This window comes from Chrysemys picta, chromosome 2 (genome assembly GCF_011386835.1).
Source record: "Chrysemys picta bellii isolate R12L10 chromosome 2, ASM1138683v2, whole genome shotgun sequence".
Classification (NCBI taxonomy): Eukaryota; Metazoa; Chordata; order Testudines; family Emydidae; genus Chrysemys; species Chrysemys picta.
This window is the reverse complement of record NC_088792.1, coordinates 17,855,116-17,880,316: the sequence shown is the minus strand read 5'-3', so window position 1 is coordinate 17,880,316 and position 25,201 is coordinate 17,855,116. Positions and strand designations below refer to the sequence as shown.

Below are 25,201 nucleotides of genomic sequence, written 5' to 3'. Positions count from 1 at the left end.
GATGACATTGATTTTTCTTTCCTAATGCACATTGGGTAATAATAGCAAAAACATTTAATCTTTAAAGCTGATAAGGTTTCTTAAAGCACCCTGTAAAAGCCTGATTCTCACAGTCCCAGTCACGACACAGAAATAGTGACCAGTTTGGGTTGTTCTTTACAGCCAATTCTATGGCATGGTTAATAGTGGCTTTGAAAGGATGCAATACCCAGCTGAAGGGCTAAGTAAGTAGTACATTTTCTTGAGTGAATGGGAATGTCATCTACCAGGCTTTGCATTGTTAGACGTGTGAGGTGCCCAGCAATAGAGGTAGCAAGCATCTGTTTTTTGTTCCTAACACTTCATGTCTTTAATTAGAGGAAGACGGCTACTTTAAAAAAATTAAAGTGCTTTCTGCCCATTATAGGTGATTCTTTAAAAGGACTCTGCCAGCACTCCACAGTCGTTCTAGAAGCAAAGTCATTGCACTTCAGGACTTGGTCATTTTAAAATGAGCTTTTCAGAGTAAAAATAAATAGACCACAAGGTAACACAGAGGGTACAAAATCTTATCAAGTGCCAGCTGGCCACCAAAAGAGGTACACTTACTTGCGGTAAAAGCAGAGGTAACAAGCACACGTATTCTGGCTTGCTGGGAGTTGGCAAGCTGCACAAGTATGTGTTGTGACTGTTGCAGGGTCGGATATTTTCACACGTCACTCTCCCTTCAATCCACTGCAGTGGGTGAAAAGACACAACAACTAGCTATAGTGTGATCCATATTGTTTATTATCACTATTGTATTTATATTTGATGTCAAAAATGCACTGAGCAAAAACCCTAAATTTCATTTTACTTGCAAATGGGACTCCTTGTTTCATATGTACGGATTCTAGATCATTATTTTAAAAAAGGAACTAGAATCTGTACATATGAAACAAGGAGTCCCTTTCTTTATCATTTTTGAATCCCCTCATCACTTTGCCCATTGTCGTTATTTTCTGGGTTTTGATTGTAAGCTCCTCTGCTCGGGGAACTTGTCCTTCTGTATGTCTGTAAAGCACCGTGTGCATCCAGCAGTAAGGTGAGTTTACAAAGCTGATATTCAGAGCACTGCAATACTCTCACTTCACTGCAGAACTGTTGATACTATTTCATTTCATGGCTGCCTGGCGACCCACATGAAGTGAGTTTTGTGGGTCTCACTCCCGTTCCCAGGGGACAGGTGTCAAAACCCCAGAAGTCACTTGTGAAGTTGGCACTCAAGGTATGCCTACGCTGCAAGTGAAGGTGTGATTGTAGCACAGGTAAGCATTTAATCTTTAATCTACTTAGCATGGATAACAGTGTAGACATGGTTGCACAGGCTTCAGCACAGGCCAGTAACCCTCATAGATTCCCCGACTCCCTGGCCGGCTTGTACCTGGTGAGCTAACCTGTGCTGAAGCCCATGCGACCACAATCTACCCTACTGTTGTTACCCAGGCTAGCTAGACTAAAGATCGAATGTTTACCTGTGCTACCTTCACTTGCTGTGTAGAAACACCCATATTGGCATACTAGTTGCCAGCTTCAGTAGAGGCTCCAAGGACTCAAGCCCCGATTCAGCAATGCACTTAAGTCTGTGCTTAATTTTAACCAGATGAGTGCTCCACTTGAAGTAAATGGGATTACTCATGGGACTACTCGCTCAGGTGAGAGCTGAAGCACAGTGGTGGGGGAGTGGTGGGGAGCCTGCACTGGCATAGCTATTCCTTAACAGAGGTTCAGGCTCCGAGAACCATGATATTTTAATAAGTAAAAAATTCCAAACAAGTAATGCTCAGAGAGGGAGAGAAATTGTTTCTGTGAAATCCCGCTTTGTTGTGTCTAGCATCCAACCATGCTTTTCAGACGCAGAGCAGGGTATGGTAGGTAGGCTGGGCATTCTCTGCCTTTAACATTAGCCACAGACTTTCACTGGTACGGGCAGGTTTCAGAGTCTTATTTCTCCTGCCAATCTGCTCTGTGTACATTCTGCCAGAACGGCTGGGACTGACCCCTACTTGACCTTCCCCAGGAATATGATCTGCAGCAACAGTGAGTGGAAAATCTAAATGATCCATTCCCAGCACTTTCATCATCCATTTAGAAAGAATAATTCAGCATTCTCCCCTATTTCATGTCTTCAGTGACCCCAACAAAGCCAGTGTTTTTTTTTTTTAATGTGAGGTTTTTCTCAGGGTTATGACAGGGTACTGTTCGTAGCACCCTGGTCACTGATGTTTGCTGCAGCATGAAGAAGGCTGCAGGCTCAGTTATGAGCAATTAAATACTTTCTGTTGGGGGATTCTGAGTGCCTGGGTGGTAGTCACCAGGCTAATGATGTAATTGGGAGCATATAAGTGGAAGGAACCGAGAGCAAGTGTGCTCAGAAGAGAAGTGTAGAGGGTGAGCCTGGCTAGGGAGTGAAGGTTGCAGGGAAGCCCCCTCTTGCTGTAAGCCAGCAATACTGTGTTACTGTGTAAGGAAATAACAAATACAGAGTTGGTGAAGGGTGACAACCTGGTGTGTGTTTATGACTCTGAGACCATGTGACCTGGCCACGCAATGGAAATACACCAGGTAATGACAGTGGCCATAAATATGGTTCCTCTACACTTCACAATCCACCGTGTTTTCAAGCGCTCAGTGTAATGAATGAACAGTAATAGAATTTTCCACATCATGCAGTTTCTTCTCTGCCTTAAGCTACAGACTGTCATCCCACATTTTTCTTTGATTCACACCCTCAAATCTTGATAGTGTATGGAGCAAAGCTCACTGAGGGTAGGCTGGCAGTTTGCAAATTGGATGCGATGTCCCTTTGTAGAGTTCCCTACCTATTACTGGAGTACTTATGGCAATATTGTAGAGCAATAGCAAAGACAGGAGCTTGGATGATTATATCACATAAGAGATCTTGCATCTTAACTCACTTAAAGATTTGCTGTCCCCTCTAACTACCTGCTGCCCCAGTCTCTGCTGCTGTTTCCCCTTTTCATTGTGCTGGAAGGTTGGTCTTTATAGGTACCATTAGTCAGTGAGCTCCAGGCGCTGACTTTTTTCACAGTGTGTTAGCCTCCTTTAAAAATTCTAGTAGGAGCACATTTTTACTTTTCTGTTGCTAAGAAAATTACTTTGTCTCCTCTGTGCCCACAAATCTCAGTAAGATGGAGAGAAAAGCTGGGAAGATTTTTATACAAGTTTTTCAGGCCTGACGTATAAAATAATGAATGCTTCCTCCTCCGTACATCCATCTGTTCAGGCTCCTTTCAGGCAGGGTCTTAGTACTTGGCTAACTAATTCTAGTAAGCTCTTTGGAACCACTATATGTGAGGCAGACACATTATGCATAGAATTATTCAGAGCAATGTGAACACTGAGTCAGATTTTTGTGAGTATTTGCTCCTTAGAGAACAGAGTTTATAGGCAGAGCTTGCTAGTAAGTTTTGTTTTTTAATTATTCTTGATATAAACTTATGCAAAGTCCTCAACTTCATTTCCTTGTTGATGGCGAAATTTTTCCGGAATCACTAGATCAGAGAAGTGATCAAGAGTAGGTCATGTTTTTTGTTCAGTTCCCCTTTTAGAGCTCTTATGGTATATTAAAAAGCAAATGGGGTTCTATTTGATTTCATGATGGTGTGAACATATGCACCAAGATGAGGATGTCTTCAAACACAAGGGTGATTACCAGTAGGTTGGATTTGATCACCAATCTATTTCTGTGGTTAGAGAGTTGCTGCCAATCCATTATGGTACCACTCCCAAGAGCAATATCACTTGAAATGACAGTGAACCATTGGAAGGTACTGATTAGATGACATTTCATTGCTTTCCAGAGTCTCTTTGGCATTACACTTGTGTTGTGTATATCACACTGTGGTGCAATCCATTGTGTTGTTTTTATCCGTTAAGCCTTGTGTAGTCTGTGGTTATGTAAGAGACAGTTTCTTTTATATATCACTATATCTGCACACATTTATTTAAGTAATTATATAGGTTAGCATACATTATACAGATTCATTTTTACATTTTTGTATTATGTTAGAAAATGGTGAATGACAGATTCTTATTTACTAGATAATGATGAATTATTTAGTTGTGTTTTGTGTCAAGCTCCATTTGGATGGAAATTGTAATTCAATTAAAATGCACAAAAAACATCATTTAAAAGAGTTTTTATTAGTTAACTAAAACCACCTTAAATGTGCTGGATACGAAAGGAAAATAAGTTAGTTTATCAAAACATGTTTTGCATTTAGATTTATTAAACAAGGGAAGTCTTATCTGTAGGTAGTGAATTGAACTGATTGTTTTCTGGTTACTATGTTCTTCAGTATTTTAGAACTAGTAGATCTCATCCTCACACTTAGTTTTTATTCATAGATTGTGTGACTGGGTGTACCAGGCCCTTTGAAGTCCCTTACTGGAAGCCTCAAGGTCCTACCACACCCCACCCCAGGAAAGGAGTGGGTCCTCCAGGCCTGCCTAGAAAGGCTGCAGTGAAGCAGCCAATCAGAGCGCAGCGGAATCAGTTTAAAAGCGCTGCAGGACCTGAGCAAGTCAGTTCTGGACTGGGACCAGAGGAGCAAGGAAGGGTGCCCCCTGCTGGTCACTGGAGCTCCAGGGAGAACCAGAAGATGGGTTCTGGTGGCATTGTCACTCAGTGAGGAAGAAGAGGAGTTGAGAACATTAGCCCTGAGGTAAGGGCTATGTGGGAAGCAGCCCAGAGAATGCAGCAGCAACTATTAATGGAAGTAGCACCTGGCTGCTGTTTATAGGGTCGCTGGGTTGGGATCCAGAGTAGTAGGTGGGCCTGGGTCCCCCCACCAACCACTGGGGAAGTAGCCTACGTCCCAAGAAGGGGATAAGTCTCGTTTAGAAGCCCAAGCAAAGAACTGGGATTTAAAGGGCTCAGGGACAGGGCTGAAGACCCTGATAAGGGCAGACAGACTGTTTGGTGAACTCCTGGTCATAACCCCCTGGAAGGGGACTGAAGTTAAATAGTGACCTGGCTGGAGAGATGGAACACCAGAGAACCACCGAGGACAAAGAGTCTCCAAGGAGAAAGGCCAGGGGCCAGTGCTCCATAACAGTGCAGGAACAGACTTAAAACTAGCCCAGAAGGGAATGAGGACTGAGCCCAGAGACAGGGCTGCAGATGCCAACAAGGACACAGTGATGGTCCTTGTAGGATTTTTTTTACCCTGGAAGGGGTTTGTCAATTTTAGACTGTGACACGTAGCTGGAGGGCTGAGTCATTGAAGACACACCTGATGAGGGCTTCAGCCAACAGGAGGCACTGGGAGCAGAGATTAAGAGTTCAGGATTGCAATGAGGCAACAGGAGGTGCTCACGAGAGGGGAGTGCACCTCATCACAGATTGGAAGAGAAAAACAAGTTTTCCTGCTTTTTCAACTCCCAGTTGGTTTCTCAATTTTGAATGAGCTAATCACTGAACTGAACTAGTTGAATAAACTGAAGTGAAGAAAATAGTCTTTCTGCATCTGCAGAAGAGACTATTGCTGTCAAAAACTGGTTTAGCACTTTAACTTTGGTTCTGGGTGCTTAGCCAGTGAATGCCGCTAGTTCAGTAGTTTGACTTTCTTTAAAACCTCAGCAGCAAACAATTACTACTTGAATATTACTTTTTTGTTTAATTTAAATTATTTTAAAGATTGTAGTAAGCTTAGGCCTTAAAAATAAGTTGTCATCATTAAGGCTGCGAGTCTGTCGCGGAAGTCACAGATTCTGTGACCTCTGTGACTTCTGCAGCGGCTGGTGCTTGCTCAGGGGCTGCCCAAGCCGGGCAGCAGAAGTTTGGGTGTGTGGGAGGGGGCTCAGGGCTAGGGGTGGGGGTTGGGAGGGGTACTGAGGGGTGCTTACCTAAGGGTGGGGGGCTCCCTGGCTCCCACTGGCATGGTCCTGCAGCTCCTAGGCGGAGGGGCCGGGGGGCTCCGTGCGCTGCCCGCACCCGCAGCTCCCATTGGCTGTGGTTCCCGGCCAATGGGGGCTGCGCAGCTGGCACTTGTGGTGGGAGCAGCACGCGGAGCCCCCTGACCCCTCCGCTGCCTAGGAGCTGCAGGGACACCTGGAGCTGAGTAGGGAGCCCCTGCCAACCCTCCCCCCCCAGCACCAGCTGGGGTCCCATGCTGCGTGCTGCTGCCTGCCTACCCACCCCCCAGCACCAGCAGGGGTCCCATGCTGCGTGCTGCTGCCTGCCTACCCACCCCCCAGCACCAGCAGGGGTCCCATGCTGCGTGCTGCTGCCTGCCTACCCACCCCCCAGCACCAGTGGGGGGTCCCATGCTGCGTGCTGCTGCCTGCCCACCCACCCCCCAGCACCAGCAGGGGCCTGGGCCATCTTCCCCAGCACCTGTGTCATTCCCAGACTGTCTCCCCAGAGCACCCGTGACCCGTGCCCAAGTTTTAGTAAGGAGGTATATAGTAAAAGTCATGGACAGGTCATAGGGCATGAATTTTTGTTTGCTGCCCATGACCTGTCCATGACTTTTACTAAAAATACCCATGACTAAAACGTAGCCTTAGTCATTATGTCAGATTTAATTTTAAATAGGTTTATTTTTTTAAAAGAAAAATATTTAATTTAAATACAAAATCAGATTTTAATCAAGCAAATCTGATTTTAAAAAACATGAATCATTGACTTTTATCCACTGTGCTTCTAAAGATTTATATCATCAGGGCATGGGTCAATGCTTCCCTTCAATCAAGCATTTTCTTCACTGGGCTATCACTGGAGTTTTTTCTTTCTGGTGGGCATGGACGGCTAATAGGAGGGGGCAACTGTTGCTGTCCATTGTGGCATACTATCGTGTGTGTGTGTGTGTGTGTGTGTGTGTGTGTGTGTGTGTACCCCAGTGCCATAGTGCTGGTCCATGATAAAATATTAAGGGGAATATCGTAAACTTAAAAATCATACTTGTCTGATTTTTTTTTTTACTTCTTGTTCCAGTGGACACAAGATCATTTTCACTCAAAAAATTAGAGGAGAATAATTCTGAAAAAACGTCTTTTTTACAGTTTGCTTACTGTGTGCATTTCATAGCCCTTTGCGTAGTCAGTTGCTCTGCTCCTCCTGTATAGTCAGTTTCTCCTCTTTGTGGGTCTTTCACATAGAAATGGGGAGAAAAAATCATTTTAAAACAAGGCAAGTGGTTATAAAACCATAATAATTAGTAGGAGGGCCAGTGTATAATCTGAAATTATTTTTAACTTCTGTTTTTTATGACTAGATTTTGTGATAATTTTTTCAACTCCATGGTTAAAACTACAGTGAAGTTGTGTTAAGCTATGTTGCTACTACCACCACCTTGTGGCTTATCAACTTGGGCTGCAAAGCTAAGCAGTATGAGCCTGGTTAGTAGTTTAATGGGAAATAGCTGGGTATTAGAGTAGCATTGTTTGTAATATAGTGATGTTGATAATTCAGTATGTGTTCATCTTCTCACCAAGTCAATACAGAACCAGTCCCATAGTCCTCTGTTAAGGACAATGTGTGCTAGGTGATTTCATCTTTGTGTTACAGTAAAACCAAGTTATTGACTTTTTTTGAAGATTAAATTTCCCATGGCACTTACTACAGGGATAGAAGATCACTCCCAGTGTCCTGTCCAATTTCATTTCAGTTAGGTTATTTCTATAGTACTCTGGTAGTATCAGTTGGATAAGGTATTCCCTGCCCTGAACTGTGGGATAGTGATGCTAAGTCTCCTCCACTTTGGTGTGCCCATTGTCACACCAGGAATTGTGAGGCTATGGACATGAATCACACCTTTCCACTATGAGCCATCTGTGAGTTTCATTTTTTTCTCCGTTCCGTGTTGTCTGAAAGCCTTTTCCAGCCATTTGAACCGAGGGGAATGCTTTGTTCTGCTCTGCAGTGCCCAATGAGTCTGATTTATGGAATTGTGCAGTGGCCAAATAAGTCTGGCTGTTCCAAGTCAAGGTGGGGGAAGCAACGAGAAGAAAGGGAAGAGAGAAAGAAAAAGTTTCTCTATAAGAACTTTTCTGTCTCTGCTAATTTGTGTAAAACCTTCTTCTGGATATATTCCTCATTAGCCAAAAACTCCTAATTACCTTTTTGATTTTGTGTTTGTTAGAATAGACTTGATGTGATTATCAGATCAAATGCAGCCTGATTGAACAGTATGTAATAACAGCTCTGCTTAGACATTAATAACATACTTTTTGTGGCTAAAAAGCGTGTGTGATTGCTGCAGAAATATGCTGAATAGTTTACTAATCAGATGCTAAAAAATGATGATTTGTTATGGATACAAATCCTGCAGTCCTTACTCATTGTCCCTGATGGGTAAAGCAGGAATGCAGTATTTCTGTTACTAGAAATCACTATTATACCAGTACTCACTATTCCCATGAAAGTTATTGATATTCCTTGTGCTCCATCTTACATCCCTGGGAAGGATGAGTTTAAGAAACATCCCAGAGGTGTCAGGATTTAATGTAGCAACAATGTACAGAGTGAGCTGGGGAGGTTAGAACACATTTTGGGTATTTAAAAAAATTATTACATCTTAATTTTAGTTTTCATATTTTTCAAAACCAATTTTTGTGAAGCTAGTGCCTGGCACTGCAGACTGAAGTCCTCTGCTTACCCACAGCAAAAACACAAGCAGTGCCACTGCCCCATCATTGTGCTTCAGACCTCCCCTAGCGGGGCCAGCACACAGGAAAAAGTGGATAATGGGAAAACATTTCACTGCAGCAAACCTTGAGAGCATGTAACTGAGTCAGTAGCTTTGCTTCTACATCTAACCAAAAGGGAAAAGTGCATCAGCTTGATATTTCTGGTAAAATGATCAGCTGTGAAATAGCTAACAACGTTGGTGTTTAAAATATTTACATCAGGGCTTGTCTACACTTACCAAGGGCGATGCACGGCATTGGACGCATCGATGGTCGATTTAGTGGGTCTAATGAAGACCCGCTAAATCGACTGCAAATCGCTCTCCTGTCGACTCCTGTACTCCACCTGAACGAGAAGTGCAAGGGGAGTCAACAGGAGAGCGTCTCCCGTTGACAAAGTGTAGTGTGGACCCCGCGGTAAGTAGATCTAAGTATGTTGATTCAGCTACGTTATTTATGTAGCTGAAGTTGTATAACTTATATCGATCTCCCCCCATAGTGAAGACAAGGCCTCAGAGTCCAGAGTTAACCCTGCACTGAGATGAATAGGGAAGTTTGTGGATATCAGAGCTGTTGTTTCATGCTCTCTCTGTAGAGACTCAAAGTCGGTGAGTTAATATAATTTTACTGGACCAACTTCTGTTGGTGAGAGAGATAAGCTTTCGAGCTTACACAGAGCTCCTCTTCAGTCAGACATCCCTGCGTTGGTTACATTCAGTTCTCATTATTAAGTTTTTCTTTGCAACCATAAGGGCTGGAGACGCAATAAAATAAATAAGCTTAGCACCTGGATTACAAATATGCAGCATATTTGGGAAAAATAGATAATTACATTACTCTTCATGTCTGCATAATTATATTATATGTAGGGCCCTGTTTATGGGACAGGGACACAAAGGGTGTGTGAAGGGAAGCAGAAGTGGGAGATCACATGAATGACATGCGACAAGAGGAGAGAGGAAGACAATGTAGAGCTGTGCAAAGCCTTGAAGGTGGGAAGGAGTTTGAATTTGATGCCAGCTGAGATACAAAGGCAGGGAAGAGACTCTGAGAGTGTGGGTCTGACAAGGTCAGATTGGCAGGAGAGAGAGAGAAGTTTACTTAGTGGCGTCATTTTGGATAGACTGGAATGGGGAGCAAAGTGGGAGTCAGGCGTGCCAAAGAACAGGAGTTACAATAATCTAAGCAGGAGAGTACCAAGGCCTGGATGAGAGGGTTGGCAGCAGTGAAGGAGAGCAATGATTGCTATGGGAGAGGTAGAGGAAGAAATGAAAGATTTAGCAGCAGCCTAAAGGGATTTGAGGGGTGAAGGATGGAGAGGTGCCAGGGGACATATTAGATTTGTGAGTCTGAGGCACAAAGATGTTGGTGGGATATAGAAGAGGGTGTGGGTGGGGAGAATTTGGGCAGCGAGGGGAAAGATGAGGAGTCTATTTTAGCCATGTAGTGTTTGAGTTGACAGCAAATCACCCAGGAAGAGGTGTCCGAGAGACAGCTGCAGATCTGAGAGTGAGCCCAGGCAGAGAGATGAGGGGGAGCAGAGGCAAATTGAAGAGTTGTCAGCGTAGTGATGGTCATTAAAACCATGAGAGCGGAGGAAGTCACATCAGGGTAAGGTATAGAAGCAGAACAGGGAAGGGACTAGGATGGAGACATGAGGGGTTTTGAGAAGGGGGTGGGCAGGAAGAACTAACAGAGTGAAATTGATTATATGAAATGAAACTGGATCATAGTCTGTCTCACTGGGTGGATCTAATTTGTTTGCACAGTGCTCTTGTGGTCAGGTGTTCAACATTATGGGGAAGAATTTCATACACACTCCTGCCCCTCCCACCAAAAACCCCTCAGCCTTGTGATTAATTTAATTCTTGAAAAATATCTCTTTATCTTTGACCTGAGTCTGCACATCAGCACCCTCAACTTCCTTTGAGATCAGCTGGAGGTCTGGGTGCTCCACAAGGCTCAGGATCAGCCACATTAGGTTTTTTAAAAATTTGATAGATATCCCTGGAGACAGAACATGGTATAGCTTACATCTGGGGACCTAAAAACTACTTGACAAAGTATTTACATTGCTGTTTAGAAGAGATTTCAGTTTCAAGCCTCCAGAACTTTGGCTGTCCTAATACAACTCCAATAAGCCTGGCTTTTTATTATTTTTTTCAGATGTTTCCACAGAACTGGTTAACACAGATGTGAAATCAGATGTACAGGTGCAATATCAGTTGTTAGAACATCAGCTGCAGGAGCCAAAGTGATTGCAGTCCCAGCACTTATTATTTTCTAACAAATGACCATGAAAGTCTGTTGTTACACAGCATTGTCTCATTTTCTAGTAGCAGTATGTAAAACCATTAGAGCCTGGCTGCCATTCTTAACAAGGGGAAATGAGCCCCCTTGGTGCAGTGGCCTGCTTGAAAAGGTCATCGGTGTGTATTTATTCTTGGCTCCTGCCAAACGGGGTATGAGAATATTGTTTCTGCACTGAAGGGATACCAATTTCTATCTCATTAAAAAGGGATTTAAATTTTTTTGTTTCTAATGACATTAAGTCATTCTCAGTGGTCACAGTAGTGCAGAAGAAAGAGAAAATGCTGCTGTGGGGAGAGTAGGGTTGAGATGTAGTTAACAGTGGTTTTTGTAGTGAGGCTCATTTATTTTGCACCTGGGGCAATGGAATTTCAGCTGCTTATTACTGGCTGTTTTCTTAGCTTTCTCTCTCTTCTTCTTCTCTTGCCCTCTATTCCTTGTAAAGTTACTGGGCCAAATTCTATTCCCAGAAACTCACATGCATCTCCGATTGACTTGTCTTTTTTAAACATGAATGTGTACCACTTGAACATTGTTTAAAGGTCTTACAGTGTAAGGATGGGACATTCAATAAGGACAAATGCAAAGTACTTCACTTAGGAAGGAACAATCATACATAATGGGAGTTGACTGCCTAGTAAGGAGTACTGTGGAAGGGGATCAGGGCGTCATGGTGGATCATAAGCTAAATGAGAGTCAACAGTGTAACACTGTTGGAAAAAAAGCAAACCTCATTCTGGGATGTATTAGCAGGAGTGTTTTAAGCAAGACACAAGAAGCAATTTTTCTGCTCTAATCTGCGTTGATTATGCCTCAGCTGGACTATTGTGTCCAGTTCTGGGCGTCACATTTCAGGAAAGATGTGGACAAATTGAAGAAAGCAATAATAATAATAATGATAATAATAATAGTAAAAAATATTAAAGATCTAGAACACATGACCTATGAGGGAAGATTGAAAAAATTGGGTTTGTTTAGTTTGGAGAAGAGAAGATTAAGGGGGGATATACCAGTTTTCAAATACATAAAAGGTTGTTACAAGGAGGAGGGAGAAAAATTGTTCTCCTTTAACCTTTGAGAATAGGACAAGAAGCAATAGGCTTAAATTGCAGCAAGGGTGGTTTAGGTTTGACATTAGGAAAAACTTCCTAACTGTCAGGGTGGATGAGCACCGGAATAAATTGCTTAGGGTAGTTGTGGAATCTCAGTCATTGGAGATTTTTAAGAGCAGGTTAGACAAACAGCTGTCAGGGATGGTCTCTAGATAATACATAGTCCTGCCTTGAGTGCAGGGTACTGGACTAGAAGACCTCTTGAGATCCCTTCCAGTCCTACAATTCTGTGAAAGGTGGGCCTCAGGGAAAGATTTGGAGGAGAGGGCAGTGGCCATACAGAATAATTCAGGGAGGGTATTCCATGTATAAAGAGCAGCATTGCTGGAAAATACTGAGATCATTGTGCGGGGTTCTGACAAGGCTGGCATAACTGGCAGAGCAGAAGGGGTGAGGGAAGGTGTTTCATAAGAGATGGGAGGACAAGTAGAGAGGGGAAGAGTTGTGAACAACTTTGAATACAATATTTAAATTCAGTATTCAGCTATAGGGCAGCCTTAGTTTGAAGTTAATGAAGCTTTTTGTTAATAATTTCCTTGGTTTTTTAAAGAAGTGTGGGAGGGAGAACCAAGGGTGCTTGCCCTGTGTTCTTTTTCCAAGTTTCCTTTACAGTGGATGGGAGGGCCCTCCAATTCTTTTGCGTTACCAGGACCTAGAAGCCTCACCTGGATCCGATCTCTATAGCTTAATTAATTCTGACTCCCATGTGCTCTGGGACACCTCGAGTGTTGACGATCCAGTGTGCATCACGCTTCTGAAATCTCGGAGTGTGTAAGAATTGACACTGAGGTTTCTGAAACATGGCATGCTCTGCGACGTCAGAAGCCACAGAGCAAAGAGGAGTTTGGTGGGACTCAGCAGAAGGATTGTTAGGTTCCCCATTGCTTTCTTGGGCTGGAGATGTGTGGAGCGCTCTGTTTCTATGGATGCTAAGAGTCAGATGGATGCTGAGAGTCAGTCAGCACTTAAATGGATTGTGACCTTGCTGTGACAATAGCAATTCCCCCATAGTGACCTGTCAGGAGAGACTCCCTGGCAGTACCAATGACCATTTCTCCTCTCCTCTGCTCTCCCTTATGGTGGAGAATGAGGTGTGGCTATTTCTCATTATTCATGTAGAATCTGATTTTTGAAAGTGCTAAGCGCTCACAAATTCCAGTGAAGTCTGTGGAGCTGCGGGTATTCAGTACCTTTGAACATCACGAAGTGGGTATTCACCCACGAAAGCTCATGCTCCAATACATTTGTCAGTCTATAAGGTGCCACAGGACCCTTTGTTGCTTTTTACAGATCCAGACTAACACGGCTACCCCTCTGATACTTTGAACATCACGGAATTTGTTTTTTAACCAATCATTCACCGTAATCCTGAAGACAATGGGTATTGGCATTCAAAGCGGATAGAAACATTGGACCAGATCCCGGATTTACACCAACTGAGGACCTAGCCCGGAATGTTCAGCCTATTCCTAATATAATTGTCTAAACCTGTAATCCCATATCCTATTCTAATAAATGTGTGTGGTAATTACTCTGGATAAGAGCCCTTACAGGTTTGAGATTTCTGCTTTGCATTGTTTTATAATTTTTGTTTTAAAAGTTTTGCAAGGTAGATTTCAATTAAAGTAAACCGTGTTGGAAACAGTTGTCATAAGCCCCCTTTGCTTTGCAGAGAGCAGGGCACTGGCTGAATGTGGGCAATCTATCGGAACCATTTCCTTGTGTACAGTACAAGGATATTTGGAGAGAGTGCAAGTTGCTACAGAAATGTCTACCATGCAGCTCTGTCTCTAGTTTCCAAAAGATGACCACCTTCCTTTTAAGGAACTGGCAAGGCCTCATTCCCCATTAATCCATTAGCTGTTCGTCCTCAAGGAGTCTGTCGCTTCTTAGCTCATCAATAGGCAGCCGTATGATTCTGTCCCTGCAAAGACTTAGGACACATGAATCAAAATAGTTGTGTGATGTCATGTCATAATGTGAATGTGCTCTGACCAATTGGTGCCAAGAATTGTCTGTACAGGGGTGGTTTCCTTTTACAGTCTTTTTAAAGAGACATCATGCAGAACTGCACATGACAATTCCCTTCAAGAGAACTTGTGCCTCCTTTGCATATTTAGTATTTTTTAAAAGGGGGAGCTTATCAGCTATGACCTCTTCTGCATAAGCTGATCCACTGGTGAAATTCTGTTTCAGCCTCTGAAGCTTTCTGACTGCTTAAGGATAAGAACTGCCGCTGCAAGCTGTACGGGCTTTTGAAATTCTCCTGGTATCCACAGATCTTTTCAGAATAGTTACTGTACAGTAAGAATTAAGATCGGAACTGCTTTGGGCAAAGTTCAGCTACTCTTTCTGGATCTTTTTGTCATTAAGACGTGGTCTGAAGTCTCTTTCAGAAATTCAGAAGCTGAAGCTTTTCGTAGCCACGCGTTGTTTCAGCTGACTTTTTGGAATATCTTTCTTTTTGCCCCCGTGTTTCCATTTTAACTGACTTATTTTCCTGCCCCCCTCCACCTTTGGATCAGATCTGCTCTTTCTTCTCCTCTGATACCTGGTATGATTGACGGCTGCTATTGCTTTGGTGCCCGCGGCAGCTCATGAAGCGTTTTGGCAGTCTTAGAGGAAGCAAGAAACAAAAGGACCAGGGCAGAAGCTCTGAGAGGCGCAAATCTGAACCTCATGGCCTTTTAGGTAGGGAACTTCTGTGTTACCCCTCAATACGAGGATTAATTATTTTTTGGGAGCAGGCATTGTGGCTGTATTTTTAAAAGAAGAGCAACCTTCTGGTCCCTAATACTGTTGATTCAATTGAGTAATTGTTGTGGGTAGATATTAATGGGGACGTTTATACAGTATTTTGTACTTGGTGGGAAACCCTAAGTGAATGCCTTTAGTATACATCTAAAAATCTATAAGGAACTAATCTTCCAAAATGATTTTTTTTTTCAAAGTTGCTTTACAGTATTCAGATTAAACTGTGTGAAATATATCCTGGCAGGCCTGATGACTGTAAATTTCAAACTAGGATTCTCTTCATTTAATTCTCTCTTTAAAGTAAGTGCTAAGTTAGTAAATATTTAAATAATATAATTGGTAGTTAAAAAGGGAAATATAAGAGTCTTCAAACTAAGTGCTACCTCCCATAGGCAACTGCTGTTTTAAACCACATCTTTCAAGTGTCCCCCGCAATTTCCAGTACAATTATATTTCACCTTTAGTTAAAGACCAGCCTCCATTAGGTCACTTAAAACAGGTTAATCATGGAACAAGTGCTGAGTTCTGTTTGGGTATTGCACTGCGAAGCAAATTTCAGGTAAGGCTGAGTTGGCCAGGAAGCATAGGGTATTCTGACGTTGGACGAAGCATCACGTGTGTTTCCTGAAAACAGAATAGTGCCTCCGCTGATTTCTACATGATGAACAGCAGAAAGCTATGATTGAGTAATGGGAATGAATTTCCTGCATCACCTGGTGGTGGTATTGTGCACTGTGTATTTTCCAGAGGAAAAAGAGAGATACTGACCTGGCACTATGGCACTTTAAAACAGTGTCGCCGTCAGACTGAATCAATAAGATAAGTACAGAGTTCAGTATGTCTGACTGGTTAATAACCCTGGCCTGATTCTTCTCTCATATTGGTATAATTCAGGAGAAACTGCATTGGAGTGACACTGGTATAAAACCAGTATGAGAGAAGAAATGGGCCTTGTGGGTGTATATGGAAGTGCATCCAGTTTTAGTAACTATTTTTCAGCATCATTTACTCTTGTCAATAAACTTCAAGGTGTTTTTCAAGTTTGTTTTCAATTAATTTGCTCTGTTTTTAAAGTCTTTCTCTTGCCATTGGTGTTCCTTGTTTTCTCTGTTGCAGTGTTGAATATGGTGAAGTATCAGTGTAAATCAAAGGAGACCTAAGCCTTGAGAATTTCATAGTTGGGTAAAATGTGTGATCTAGTAAAGAGACAGCGAACATTGCCCCCTTATGCAGGAATAAAGGTACATTAGGCCCACAGAGGACCCAGATCAACAACTGACAGGCAGCAGTGTGGCTGAGTCTGATCTATGACGATTCCAGCCACTGCCTCCCCATCTTCCCTTGGTTGACAGTGTGACATAGGGTGTTCAGGGTCCACGGAAAGTTCTGGGGGGCACCTGAAGTCTTGTTTCTGCAGCAGTTGGCTGGCCAGCAGCACCACTTGCTATACCCAAACATACTGCAGCATCTACACTCCCTCTGAATGTAGGCCCCAGGTGCAAGCACCCAACGTTAATCCTCCCCTGTGCAGAAAATAATTCAACCTGCAACAACAACAATTGCTATAAAAACATTCTAAATCACAAGTGTTCCAGAAATGGAGGTTCAAAAAAGAATTAGATAAGTGAATGGAGGATAGGTCCATTAATGGCTGTTAGCCAAGATGGTCAGGGATAAATAAATAAATTAATGGAGATATCCATCTCCTAGAACTGGAAGGGGCCCTGAAAGGTCATTGAGTCCAGCCCCCTGCCTTCACTAGCAGGACCAAGTACTGATTTTGCCCCAGATCCCCAAGTGGCCCCCTCAAGGATTGAACTCACAACCCTGGGTTTAGCAGGCCAGTGCTCAAACCACTGAGCGATCCCTCCCCCCTGCTCTGGGAGTCCCTAGCCTCTTGTTGCTAGAAGCTGGGACTGGATGACAGGGGATGGATCACTCAGTGATTGCCTATTCTGTACATTCCCTTTGAAGCCCTTGGCATTGGCCACTGTCGGAAGAGAGGATACTAGGCTAAATGGACCATTGGTCTGACCCAGTATGGTTGTTCTTATGAAACAGTCAAAAGGGAAAAGTACATAAACATTTACCTCCTTATTCCTACACAGTCTCTCTCCCATTTAACTAAAGCAGTGGTTCTCAAACTATTGTAGTGGTGACCCCTTTCACATAGCAAGCCTCTGAGTGCGACCCCCGTAATAAATTAAAAACACTTGTTTATATATTTAACACCATTATAAATGCTGGCAGCAAAGCGGGGTTTGGGGTGGAGGCTGACTGCTCGCGCCCCTCCCCCCCATGTAATAACCTCGCGACCCCCTGAGGGGTCCTGACCCCCAGTTTGAGAACCCCTGAACTAAAGTGAATTGAAAGGTTTCCGTGGGTATGAAAGAGCATCATGTTCCTCAGTGCTGTGAGTTGAGCAGACTATAAAACAATAGCTGTCCTTTCTAGTTTCCGACCATAATTGCTCTCATTAATCTTGCCGTGTAGCCCACCCTGGTGGTGTAGAGACAGAATTAGATGCTCGTTTACTATGCAGAATTTCCCTCCGCAACATTTAAAACATGGCTCACATTTGTTCTCTGTCACTTTTGTATCATGAATGAGTTGCAGGTGTCTTTCCAAAACCTGACCTCAGATCACAAGGGTAGGAAAATAAAGATCAGATGTGTATGTTATGCTGGCTTCCTCAGAGTAGCTGCTGCTGCTGTGATCCCAGAGGAATCTGGATTCTTTTCTGGAAGCAGGTTAACCTGTGTGAATATCTTTTTCTTCAGGATGTGTTAATTTATTAAAAAGCTTGCATTATTTTCTGAATTAATCTTTGCCAAAAGGACTTTGTTTATAAAGCACTGGCCTGTACTAAACTCATCCTGAGAGGCACTGAGCACCATCAGCTCTCATGGCAATCGAGGGTGTTGAAGAGCTTTTAGGACCAGACTCAGTGTTTGTTTTTTTGTAAGAACATTTGTAACAAACACCTGTGGTGGCCCATCCGGTGCAGTAATGCAGACAGGTGCATTCTCTTGAGCTTCTTCTGCTGTCAAGGAGCAGGAATTAATTTTAGACCTATATCCCTGTGCTTTTAGAGCAGTGTGATGCGGGTGTAGCTATGCAAATACTGTTGGTGTTAATGGGGTTCACGCCCTGCTCACCACCTCAAACTACTCATTTTTTCTTATGCTGTGATTGTTCAGACTCACAAGGTTCAGCTTCTTTCCCCCCCTCTTTTTCTGAGTAGAGATGGAAAAGGCCACGAGGTTACAAATGTATCGTTTTCCAGGCCAGCTGTCAGCGGGCTGTATTCTGCCACCACTCCTCTTGTTCTGAACTAACTGAACTCAGAGTTTCTGATTTTCCTTGACCTCTACTCATAAAATGCTTTAAAGAAAGAAGAGAGGCCTCTGGCCATCTTAAGCTGGGGCATACCAATGGCTTTTTGCCTCTTTACAGAATCCACCTTTGGGGCTCCTACAGCTAAGATTATTGTGCCTTTTCTTATGTGCATCATTCAAGCTAAACCCCAGAATAGACCTAAGCATCTTCTCCCAGGCTGAGAGAGGGGCGTAGTGAGGGTCTTGGTCTAGTGAATGGGAGCAGAGAGGGAATCGGGGGATCCCTGGTTGCCTATTTAGAGCAGCTTTAAAATCCCTTTGTGCCAAGTGAGCAGTACAAGGGGGTTAGCGCATGGGCCACAATATGGCACATGCAGCTAAAGGGAGCAGTCAGGATAGAGGCTTGGACAGAGCATTGGGCGTGAATGAGGTGGGAGTGAGGAGGAGACACTGCAAATTTATGCATAAGAAGAAGGGAAAGCAGTGCAGAGATTCAGGAAGCAGGGAAGATACGCTCCGAGTACTGGGAAAGGGAGATGATTTTGGCAGCTGTAAGAAAATAAATAAAAAAAAATATGGAGATATATCTACCTCATAGAGCTGGAAGGGACCCTGAAAGGTCATTGAGTCCAGCCCCCTGCCTTCACTAGCAGAACCAAGTACTGATTTTGCCCCAGATCCCTAAGTGACCCCCCTCAAGGATTGGGCTCACAACCCTGGGTTTAGTAGGCCGATGCTCAAACCATTGAGCTATCCCTCCTGCTGCTTCTGGCTCCCCCGCTTAAGGAAATCGGTGACTCCCTCCCCACAACCTATCTGTCAGTTACATCATTGATTGTCAGCTCTTGGTACAGCCTGCAGCGTTGTAACTAGATCAGCTCTGTTGCTTTTCTCAAGGGGACAGTTTTTGTCCAAGATGAGGCTAATATCCCTGCCCTTTAAAGGACACCATCTGTTCAGTGAAGGGTTGGACAACACATGCCCTGTCAAACTCCGTAAGTGCCCCCCCCCCGAAGCATTTAGACTCTTAGTGCCATTGTAGAGACACCTGCACAAATCGGGAGCGCTGTCTCGTTCCAAGGCAATGGGTCACAACTATTCATTTGGAAATCCACCAGCTAAATCTAAACTTCTGCCTGCTAGGCCTCTGTATGTTCCTCACCTCTGTATCTGGGCTGTGGCCCTGTGGTTTGCGTTTGTAACTTTCAAGAGGCGTAGGCTGAAACTTAACACAGATAAGCCAGTTTCTCCACATCTGGGAAGGCGGTGACCGAGGAACTTCAGTTTTTCAACACTGAGGAAAGGGGAGATATCAGGATAGGACGACTTGCTACACCCCTCCCTGACCACTAGGCAGCATTGCTGGTGAGGGTTTTCACAGTATCTGACTGTAAAAGTGGAGGGAGACAGTTCTTTTGTAGCTGAACAGAGGAGGAATTTAAAGGGGCCGTATGTTCCAACATGCAGTAGTAGCCGACAGCTCTGTGCAAGGGGTGATGCTTCACTTCCTTGGAGATTGGAAGCAGATGAGGAAGACAAAACCACTTGTACAGGCAATCCACCAACAAAGGTAAAATAAGTTGTAGAAGCATTTAAGGGCCTGTCCTGGTCTCTCACCCAGAGAGTGCTCTGCTGGCATCTCCACAGCTTCAGGGCTGCCCTGTATGGTTCCTGCAGGAAGCCATTCAGAGCCGGCAGACTTATTTGCATGCACTTTCATATGAAAATTAGGAATCTGATTCTTATCTTGCATGCATGGATTTTATTCTGGGCTGCATTCTTCAGTGCCTGGCGACACGTGATTCAGTGGAGAATCAGGCCCACTGACTACAATAGGGTTAACTCCTAATTGACACCAGTGTAATTTAGAGCAGATTCGGGGGCAATACTCACGCTCCTGGCAAAGTCCCTTAAAGCCTTAAGCCTTTCTCATAGCTGGAGTAAGTATTGCAACACATTTGTTGTTTTTGGTCTTTGTTCCTCCCATGCTTCTTGGAGGAGGTCTAAAATCCCATGAGGGTGTCTCCCATCTAGCAGTTCAAATGAGGAGAATCCCATGGAGGCCCGAGGAACCTCTCTGATGGCAAATAACTGCTCTGGAAGCAACTGGCCCCAGTGACAAGGATCTGATGCTACAAGTTTCCTCATCATCTCTTTCAATGTCCTTGACTTCCTTGTGCATTCCTGGCCAACAGAACCTATTCATCTCCCACTCAAGGGTGGCATCCCACCCACGTGCTCCACGCATGGGATTGAGTGACCCAAGCCAAAATGCTTCTCTTTGATATCTTCTCGGCACAGGGAGCTGCATTTTTATCTCTTTGGTTCAGTGGTTACGCTCCAGGCGATATAACCGTTCTTCCGTAAGTTCAAAATGGGGACATTGTCGTAACAGCTGATGGTCCACTACTTCACCATTGGCCATAGCCACCTGATCGTAGCTTTGGCTTAGTGTCTGCTTGTCTCTCTGTTGCTTATGAAATCCACTTATCTGACTAGGAACTCTACAACTAAAGGGTGTGTGTTCTCATTGTTCTTTTGGGAAGGGGGAGGACCCCTTACCTGACAGGAGGCCCCTTCTCGGGGGTACTATGTTTTGCCCAATCCCACCAGTGCCTTTGGCCCCATGGGTTCTTCGCCTCTATAATCGGGAGGCCCCCCACGGGTGCGTGTTGAAGTATACTAGTGAGTTGGAGAAATTCTGGAGGTTAGATGGTTTAGCATTTGATATTTTGTTGGTTATTATGGCTAGTTCTAAGGCTAGTAGGATGCCTAGGATTGTTACTGCTAGTGCTGCAATTTTGATGTGTAGGGGTGTGGTTATTGGGGGTGTTTTTAATGGGGTAATGTTTGAGATAAGTAGTCCGGCGATAATGCTTCCTGCTGCTAGATGGATGATTGGGTTAATAATTATTGGATTGTTTTAGTTAAGTAGAAGCATGGAAGGGTATCGTGGTTGTCCTGTTTGTACAAAGATTGTGATATGTAGGTTGTAGGCTGCAGTGAAGGAGGTTGCAACTAGCGTTAGGAATAGGGCTCAGGTGTTTAGGTATGATGTGTTTATGGTTTCGATAATGATGTCTTTGGAATAAAATCCAGTTAGGATTTCCCCACTCTTTTAGATCTTCCCAAAAGTATTTCCAGTCCCTGCCCAGGTTAACTGGATATGCCAGGGTAGAAGCTAGTCCTACAAATAGCTTTTCAATATGTTTTCCCCTGACAATTGAACTTCCCTAGTAGGGTAGGGCTGTATATTTCCATGTACACACTGGAGGAAGATAGTTTCTCCTGGAGTGTCCCCCTTGCCCACCAGCTGCTATCTGGCTGCACCCCGAGTCAACTAGCAGAGTCATCTCTACTGCATTAACCTGTACAGGGACCAAGGGTGCTAGAATGGGGGGCAGGGGACCGTGGCCCCATCACTTTTTACTGGCCGTAAGGGCTAGTGATGGAGGGGCAGGAGGCGGAGAGGAGGTAGCGGGGCCTTGGGGGGGAAGGGGCGGGGCAGTGAGTGGGGAATAGTTTGGGTGCCAGTGGCCCCCTCCACTTTTAGGGAACTTCTGCCACTCCTGACCGGGACCAGTATCTTAGCTGGGCCTAGTTTTCAGGTCCTGGAGGCAGCCGTCCAGGCTTGCCCATAGTTACACTCCATAAAGTGACAGTCACAGCAGAGGTGACCTCATTGCCTACATGAAAAACAGCTTCCTCCCGCGGTGATGGTTGCTGGTTTTTCTCCTGGGAGGAGTTTGGCCTCTGCGGTCAACCTTTTCTGTGGGTTTAGATATTCTCTGGGTTTCTGTTTTCTGTTCCCAGTTGACCTAGGGTCCTCCTGTAGCTTTGCTGTGCCCTCTGGCTGTCAGTACTGTTAAGTCTGAGTCGTGGTCCCAGTCAGGCCAGCCTCTTTGTCTGGCTGTATCTGGAGGCAGGCTGGTCCCCTGGCCCCAGTATAACTACTCCCCAGTGTCTTGGAAGGGAACCTGTCAGCAATCCATTAAGTTTACGGCTTCTATCAATGTCTCAGGTTGATGCTTCAGCACTCTTTAACAATATCTCCATGTCCATCGTCTTGTTACCTCTGACTGGCTGATGAAGTAAGTTGTTTTGGTTTTTTTTTTTTTTTTTTTGAATAATCCCTTTTAACAGAGCTGGAGCAAGCCTGGCCACATTCTCCACCAGCTGTGGAAGGTGACCCTCACCAGCGGGGCTGCCTAGTGCTGCCTAGTGCTCAGGCAGGGGTGTAGCAGGTTGTCCCATCTTGATGTCTCCCCTTCCCTCTATAACACTGTTCTGTGGGGTCTGTCCCTTCATTTCTGGCTCAGTCCTCCATCCAGGTACTGCATGCCAGTCCACCCCTTCTGGGATGTACCAAAAGAAAATTGTTTTGGTGCCTGCCTGGGCATCGGTGCTTTCTCCTTAGCCCCAGGACTTGGGGTCTGGACCCTTGTGTATTCAGGATCTTCTCTACTCGGCACTGGTGAGGCCTCAGCTGGAGTACTGTGCCCGATTGATGGACACTCTAGGAAGGACGTGGACAAATTGGAGAGAGTCCAGAGGACAGCCACAAAAATGATAAAAGCTTTAAAATACCTGACCTGTGAGAAAAAGTTAAAAAAACTGGCCATGTTTAGTCTTGAGAAAAGAACATTGAGGGGAGACATAACAATCTTCAAATATGTTTAGGGCCATGGGCGGCGGGTATTGTAAGCATGGGTAGGCTGTGCCTTCCCAAACAGCCTAGTGTGTGGCCCTGCCCACACTCAGCCCGCAGGCCAGGCCCCCTCATGCGGTTCCCAGAGTGCTCTGCTTTGGCTGGCCTACCTCCCACAGGGAGTCAGGGCAGCTGGTGCTGGGGCCATGCTGCCCAGCGCACCAGGGCTGGCCGCGCTGCCTGGAGCACCCTGGCCGGGAGCATTGGCTCCCAGCACATCGGGGCTGGCTACGCTGCCTGGATGCCCAGAGCACCAGGGCAGGCCTGGAGCGCTGCCGCCCAGAGCACTGGGGTGCGCCGGGAGCGCTGCCACTCGGCCGCCCATGTTTAGGTCTGTTATAAAATGGTCTGTGATCAATTGTTCTCCATGTTCACGGTAGGACAAGAAGTAATGGGGTTAAATTGCAGCAAGGTAGATTTAAGTTGTATATTAGGAAAAACTGTCTAACTATATGGGTAGTTAAGCTCTGGAATGGGCTCCCAAGGGAGGTTATGGAATCCCTGTCACTAGAGGCTTTTTAGAGCAGGTTAGATAAACACCTGTCAGGGATGGTCTAGGTTTACATGGTCCTGCCACATCACCAGGGGCTGGACATGTGGTCCCTTCTAGCTCTAGTTTCTATGATTCTATAATCATTTTTTAAAAACCCCAACATATGTATATTTGACTTATTTTTGGCAGTGGAGGCTGAATGTTATTTCTGAAAGCGAAGGAAACAAAACCAGATCCTTGGATCTTCAAACCCTGAGAGATTGTGAAACAGAGGGAGATCAGGTAAAGGGGTTTAGACAAGAGAGAATGAGTGTGATTTAAGAGATGGATGAAGAGCATTTGGAGAATGGAGCAACAACACAGAAGGAGGAGAGGTATTTAATGGGAAGATGCATGAGGGAGATAGATGCTCAAACAGAATTTTCCTGAAAGGAGATAAGATTTGTGTATTCCTCTGTATAATGATACTTGGTCCTTTTGAAGTGTAAATGAATGAAGCGGCACAATATCCCCTGTGAGGTAGGGACATTTTATTTGTATTGCAATAGCACCTAGAGTCCCCAGTCGAGGATTAGGACCCCATCGTGCTAGACACTGTACAGACGTATAACAAAAGTTAATAATAGAAGTATTATTCCTATTTTATAGATGGAGATTCTGAGATTCCATAAAGCTAAGGAAGCCTTGAAAAGTTCTGCTTGCTTGCTTACCCAGGGCCAGTAATTATTTTTTTTAGGGACCAGTAAAATATCATTAGGCTGATTTTTTTTCTGTCATCATTATGGTAATGATAAAAGAGAGGCTGTTAAATTTTGTGCCTGTGGTGATAGTTATGAAAAGTATCTTGTAAGGTGAGGTTTAGTGACTTTCCCAAGTCAGAGGCAGAGCTGTGCATAGAACCCAGGAGCCATGACTATCAGTTTCTATCTCTGACTACTTCCTCCTTCCCCTAACCTTCTCCTCACCCCTTACTTTCTGGTGTATAGACCAAATATCTGACTGCCTTTTTAATGAATATATTGAAAGGTAAAAAAGGTGAAGCAGAGATGGCTTGAACATGAAATTACTGTTTGAAGAATGGAGCCTGGGGTTTTATCACACAGAATGCCATAGGATCAACATTTATGCTCCAAGAGCCAGTGGCATTATAGATTTTAATGAACGTCTGAGTTTATGGGCTCATCCCTATTCTCTAGTTTAATGTTGGTCTCTTCCCCCCCCCCCCCCCCTTTGTAATTTTCAAGGCCTCTGACTTCCTGATGAATAGCTGTTTTAGGAGTTATAATTTCTAAATCAACCTTGTATTTGCTTTGATCATACTACACCAAACCATGGTTTGTTTATAGAACCTTTTCCGTGCATCCGTATCACAATGCTTTTGCAAGGAACTAAAAGTACATTAAAAAATTTCACAAACTGAACCATTTCCATAGCCTAAAACCTCACACGCAGATAGCATTTATATTATTACATACTTTATTACATTAGAAGTCTGTGGTTTTGGACCATCAAGTCCCTGTTCATGGTTCCAGTGAGCTGTCCAAAAGCTCTATTTCACAGCATGTTGTTAAAATAACGTGTTAGTTTTATTGAATCACCAACCCTAGGAATGTTTTGAATTCAGCTACTTTTCACAAGTGTGCTTTCACCTATATTCCTGTTCAGATTTGTAAGCATAAGAAATTCTGGCAGCCAGGTTTAACTGCTCCAAATTGTCTTGGGTATTTTATTCTTACCAAAGAGTTGTGTGAAACCTACAGCCTTCAGTCTTGAGGTGCAGTACTGGTCTATGAGATATTGCTGTGCCTTTGGC

General features: G+C 44.2%; 1 protein-coding gene and 1 long non-coding RNA gene across 23 annotated transcripts in view; one reads left to right on the top strand and one right to left on the bottom strand.

Annotated features, from left to right (window-relative positions):
• PRKAG2 (protein kinase AMP-activated non-catalytic subunit gamma 2) overlaps nucleotides 1–25,201 on the top strand; it is a 403,066-nt gene that overhangs the window by 153,510 nt on the left and 224,355 nt on the right. Inside the window, exon 1 of one of the 22 annotated variants that reach the window (XM_065586742.1) lies at nucleotides 14,131–14,786. The exons of 19 other annotated variants lie outside the window; for them this stretch is intronic. In XM_065586742.1, coding sequence (XP_065442814.1) covers nucleotides 14,693–14,786 — 94 coding nt within the window. In that variant the 5' untranslated portion in view covers nucleotides 14,131–14,692. Of the gene's footprint in view, nucleotides 1–14,130; nucleotides 14,787–25,201 lie in introns of those variants that run through there. 2 more of the 22 variants (XM_065586750.1, XM_065586745.1) reach the window with 2 other exon arrangements.
• LOC101951338 (uncharacterized) lies at nucleotides 594–14,389 on the bottom strand. Its single transcript, XR_255998.3, has 3 exons — nucleotides 14,250–14,389; nucleotides 7,057–7,132; nucleotides 594–714 (listed from the first exon to the last, which is right to left on the bottom strand). It is a non-coding gene; the product is annotated as an uncharacterized LOC101951338 (long non-coding RNA).